The 5,801-nt window shown below is 36.6% G+C and overlaps 1 protein-coding gene across 1 annotated transcript in view; it reads right to left on the reverse strand.

Moving 5' to 3' along the window:
- Nucleotides 1–596: 596 nt before the first annotated feature.
- The window catches only part of LOC137991200 (GTP-binding protein Rit1-like), a 14,646-nt gene continuing 9,441 nt past the window's right edge, over nucleotides 597–5,801 (reverse strand). Inside the window, exons 2-3 of the mRNA XM_068836315.1 lie at nucleotides 5,082–5,155; nucleotides 597–3,668 (exon numbers count right to left, since the gene is read on the reverse strand). Of these exons, the coding sequence (XP_068692416.1) occupies nucleotides 3,249–3,668; nucleotides 5,082–5,155 (494 nt within the window). The 3' untranslated portion in view covers nucleotides 597–3,248. The remainder of the gene's footprint in view (nucleotides 3,669–5,081; nucleotides 5,156–5,801) is intronic.

Consider the following 5,801-nt stretch of genomic DNA (forward strand, 5'->3'; position numbering starts at 1 on the left):
TTCACTTGATTCAGTTCATATCCGCAGTTCATATATAATCCATTTCATATATCATTTCATCGTTGTGGTTTCATAGCTCAGTTGGTTAGAGCGTCGCACCGGTAGCGCGAGGTCACGGGTTCAAACCCCGTTGAAGTCCTTAATTTTTCAGGCTTCTTTACGCAATTGCGAAAATTGCGTTCATAACTGCGAGGACAATAGCTTCACTTGATGGTGAATAATATTGGAATATCTGGTAAGGAGGAAAATCCACTATCGTGACATAAACATTTTAACAATGAACTAAAGAAAGTAATGATCCTCGCACTTATCTAGGTAATCATCTCTAATAGACACCTGGAAAATTCAGGTCTGAACTCATGAACTCCGTAATGCCCTACTAACTGAGGTATGAAGCCACACAATAGGCCATTTTCTAGTTCATGTCTGCCTCCTCTTCAAAGTGAGTCTAAGTGGGGCATTTAGATTTCATTCATCGCACTTAGACTCGCTTTGAAGATGAGGCAGACATGAACTCTGAAATGGCGTATTGGCAGGTCAATTTGTTGGGTTCATGTGTTTTCGTGAAAGGATGTTAATTAGCCTCCACTGACAAATAGTTTTCTTCATCTGTCCTTTACTGTTCGAAATGTTTACTTACAATTATCAAATTTAATGATCTTTTTTTTCCTTTCTTTTTGCACACTGCATGTTTCTAATGAGTACTTTATATACTGAAACCAAAAATAGCAATTACTGGCTTTATGAAGTAAGGGAACATGAGGCCTTTAATTTACCGGCTGGTTTAAAACGTCATATTCCACAGGTCACTCGTTACGGGTCATTGTTTACCTACAATAAAGCAACCCAAAAACTTCAGTTTGGGTAACCTTAGGCCCAAACATCGTTTGGAGGTTTAACTTTTAGTAAAGGTTTTGTAACGAGTGACCTGTGAAACGTGACCTGTACTTTAAACCTGTCCTTAATTTACCATAAATAATGACTTGTCAATTATGAAACAATTTAAACTAGGTAACTTTAAAATACTAAAATGTAAATAAAAGTAAATGGAATATTTATATACCTACATTGTGCACGCAAAATTATAAAAAAATGAAATACCTACATTGTACATATCTTTAGCGACCATTAAGCTTCTATTTTTCAATATACAATCATCTGAACGTACACTTAAAATTTTTCTACAGCAACATTTTTCTATAAATCCTAGGCCTCTTGCTAAAATAATCTAACAAGTTGACAAGTTACCGTGAAACTACTTGTTCTACTTCACATGGCCAACAAATAATATCCAGCAGATTCAAAGAGAACCAATCAGTGAATTGAAGGTACAGAAAGTTAATGCGAACAGACTGCTGTCTTGGGAGAGAAACAGCGTGTCATTGGACGCCTGCTTTGTTCATGTTGATAAATGTCATGACCATGGTTCTTTTGCGTTAATGTCACTTATGTCCACTATTGCAGCTGTTTGTCTTTCATTGAGAACCAGAGGTGAAAGGGGCATTTTGTGACAACAATGCCTGTAACCCTGGACACAAGTGACGTTGAAGTTGGGGAGAAATGCAAGGGGGCACTCACCCTGCCAGCAGAGCCTTTCTTAACTCGAAAAAAACTAGGGTCTGCAGTGACTTACAGTGCGACATGCCCAACAAACTTTCACATTTGACAACTATGTGTATGTCAGCTCAACCACCCATGCAACGGTGTTCAATTTTCAACCATACAAACTTTGCAAGGGGGCACGACTGTCAATCAAATTTGCACACCCTTATTGGCAGATAATTTGTAAATAAATTTGTTAGGCAGCCATGGTGAGGAGCATCGTACTGTAAAAGACTCAACACGATTTCTGCAGAGCATCTCTTTCTCGTCATCTAGTGAGTTTTAGAGAGGCTATGCCCGCAGGGTGGGGATACTTTAAAAGTGTGACACTTTAAAAAAAAAGTCAACATGCATTTCTGGACACACAGAACACTATGTACATTTCCTTTAAAGTGGTACTATGATCAAAAAATCATTTCCCTTTTTTTGTTCAGATTTTGAAAGTGTGTTCGCTCAACACCTAACTGGCAAAATTTTGAGCTTTGAGTTTTATCCAAAGGCTGTCTAATTTGAGTGTAAGTTTTGGATTTCATGGTCCGCCATTAATCACGTTCAAAACTGGCCGATTGGACCTCAGAGGGTTGGATCTAGAGAAAATGACGTCATTTACTCACTAGCTTAAAATTTTAGCGTGTAAACACAATTTATTATATATGCAAAACACGGGTTGAAAAGTCTGAAAGCCCGAAACTCCCGTGCTGCATATTAATTAGGCCGCGTACACACGCATTGCATTCTTAAACTAGTGAGTCTTTGACGTCATTTTCTCCTCGACCCAGCTCTCTCAAGATTTTAAAGTTAGTAATGGCAGACCAATAAATAAGAAAATTCCAGCTAAAATAAACAGGTGTCTTTTTAAAATCAGAACTTAAAACTTGGGTGAGTTAGTGTTTAGTTAACATAGTTTTGAAGTCCAAAGGAAAAACAAAATTTTTTTTGGTCGTAGTACCACTTTAAGAGTAAAGTTAGAGGGACAATTCTATGACATTTTGTAAAGGAACTCTGTGCAATTAATTATTATTCAGGAGATACCACTTAAAGGCACATTTAGATTCTCAGCTCACACCCCTTTGAAGCATAGGAAAAGAAAGAATGTCCACGAAGAGAACATTTTGGTGGTTACTTAATGATAATTCAGACATAGAGGATATTAGATGGCTGCGCGGAGATATGAAATTTCTCTTCAAGTGTTGAAAAATATTTCACAATTGAGCTACCTGGGCTCACTTGTGAAATATTTTTCAACACAAGAAGAGAAATTTCGTATCTCCAAGCAGCCATGCAATATTCTATTTATTATAAAAACACCAATGAAATACTAAATCATTTCACAAAAGGCATTGAAAGGCATGATTTTTATCTGTAACCATAGCAACAGTGATCTTTTCACGTGTGCAAAAGATCACTTAGCATTTCATTGCTGTTCATATAATAAAAAGCAATATGTCATTTATTATCATGTGAGTGCAATTTTGGTTTTATACTATTATGGAAATACCAGTTAGCATAATGCACAGGACATCAACAGTGAACAAACTGGAAGGAGTCATTAGCAGAGACATATAATAAACACAGCAGGATCTCATTGTTTTCTTAAGACGGTGATTATTATTTACCAGTGTATGTAACAAAATTAGTTTAATTATCTAAGCCCTTTTCTTTGTACGCCTGAATATATTTTGCACAATGGTTCCAGCTCTGTGTCGAAGTTTTTTGTCCTTTTGGGTTGATTTCAATCCCATTCGTTCTTTCCTCCGTATTTGCCTGATTAACGAGTGGAAAACATCATCCACAAATTGCCTTAAAGCAGCGGACGTTTCAAAAAATGGACAGTCAAACTCTTGGGCTAAAGCTTGTCCTTCTTCAGTTGTAACCTCTCTTTTGCTTTCCAAATCAGTTTTGTTTGCAACAAGAACCATCGGTATATCCTCTGATCTCCTTACACGTTCAATTTGATGTTTGGCTAGCGACACTTCTTTAAAACTTTGCCTGTCAGTGATGGAATACATTATGACAAATCCTTCCCCACTGCGCATGTACTGTTCTCTCATTGCTGTGAACTCTTGCTGAAAAGTTAGAAATCCAAATGTCAGTTATTGAATTTACAGTCATTACTAGGTAAGCAGGAAAACAAAACAGATACATGATCGATAGCAACATCCCAATGAAAAGATATTCAACACACAGATGAGACTAATGGATAAAGATAATATATAGATTTTATACCCAAGCCTAAAAGCAGAGCAAAATTAATTATTCTTACAAAAAGTTAACCTGACTTGAGCCTGCAATCCAATCAAAAACCAATACCAGGTCAGCGGTCAACTTTAGAAAAGGAAAGATACGTGGTGTATTTTCAATTGTCATTTAGTGGTTATCTATTGCACAAAATTATCTAAACACAGTAAAACCTTCAGGGTTAGGATAAGGGTTAGCGTTAGGGTTAGCATTAGGTTAGGGTACTTGTGTAATTACTGAACGTTTTATACCTTGTTTAAAAAAATTTGAAACAATAGAAAAAGAGACACCAAGTACCTACCAAAAAAAGCTGACCTCGATGAGCTCTTAACTTGAGCCCGCGATATGTTCATGTGATACTGGTCACATTGGCATACATGGAGGGGGTGGACGTACATACAGTCGTGTGGTGACCCAAACCAAATTTTCTTGCACAGATGGGTTACCTTATTTTCTTATCCATGGTGCTCCATGCACGCACATCACCATAATTTACAATTTTAATTGAAGATAAATCTTGAGACAGTTCTTTCTTTTTGATTCACTTAAGTGCACTCTATTAAACCGCTGTCTTCAATGAACACAAGAAAGCTGTAATTTATGAAGTCATGCACTAGGTCTGATCCTGTTGGAAGTCTAGTCATCACACAAAAATAGTGTGTTTTTAATTTTAGGACAGTACTGCTCAATTCACATCACTTAACATCACATCAACATTGTTGCGAAGTTCACACATCGTCAAACCCAGGAAAGAAGGGGGGGGGGGGGGCCCCTAATATTGCTTTTACCTCAATGAGCTCAATGGGGTCAAACGAAAAACTGTCTACAGGACGTTGTTTCTTGTAATTACGTTACAAAAACCACTGATGCAACAGTATTGTCCACTTTAATAATAATAATAATAATAACAATAACAATGATAATGATAATAATAATAATAATAATAATAATAATAATAATAATAATATAATTATAATAATAATATATACATGGAGAAATTTATCCATATTGATTGGCCAAGATAAATGCAGTTTCCAGGTTACACACTGCAAAAAAGAGGTAGCAAACCAAGCACGCTGCTTGGTCAATGATCAAAGAAAGCCTGAGTTGGCCAATCAAATGCAAGCCCCGGGTGGCACATATTTTTTCATGATTGCATGATACACATGCATTTCTTCTTTTTTGTCATTGTGACAATTAAAGTTATTCCAGTAAAACTGAAAACTCCATTAACTGCTTACTTGTCCGGCTGTATCCAGAATATCTAACAGTCCTGACTCTCCATCTATTACGGCTTGACGCTGATAAGCATCCTCTATCAGAAAAAGACAATAACAATTACTTCTCAATCAAGATTAGTGCTTTGGAGTTTTTGGATAATCACTGTCATGCTGAAAAAGACTATTAAGAAAATTATAATGAACTCAGTCACCTCAATAAGATTAAGCATTTTGCATTACTACTGACCTATCCACTATTCCACTTTATCATTACTAACTGCCCTAAAAGCCCTGCAGTAAAAAGCCCAATAGTAAACGTGACTAAGCTGCCAAGGGCGAACTCAATGTTGCAACTGTAATTTGTAAGCCACACATGTACGCATTGCGGACCTATTTTTATACACTGCTGAAAGTGCTAATATGGAGGATTTGCCAGACCTGTTGATTTTAGTTTTCCTCAGGTGAGGAAGTTGAGATGTTCATTGATGCATGTTCCTATACCTAAAAATGACTCGATTTTCACTACGCCATGAACATTTCTGATCGCCTCAAGGGTAATTTTGATGGCATTTCAATTCAGAGTTTTTTGATTTATGTACAGCTATAAGTTGGTGTGTGATTATAAACCCAACTTGGTTGACATGTCACTCTAAATTAGTATGTTCTTTGGTTCTTTGGGTCAGCTTAACAAGTTGCTCAGTGAAAAACTTACCAATAACCTTTAATATTGGCTTAAAGCTT

Source organism: Montipora foliosa, chromosome 2 (assembly GCF_036669935.1).
Source record: "Montipora foliosa isolate CH-2021 chromosome 2, ASM3666993v2, whole genome shotgun sequence".
Taxonomy (NCBI): Eukaryota; Metazoa; Cnidaria; class Anthozoa; order Scleractinia; family Acroporidae; genus Montipora; species Montipora foliosa.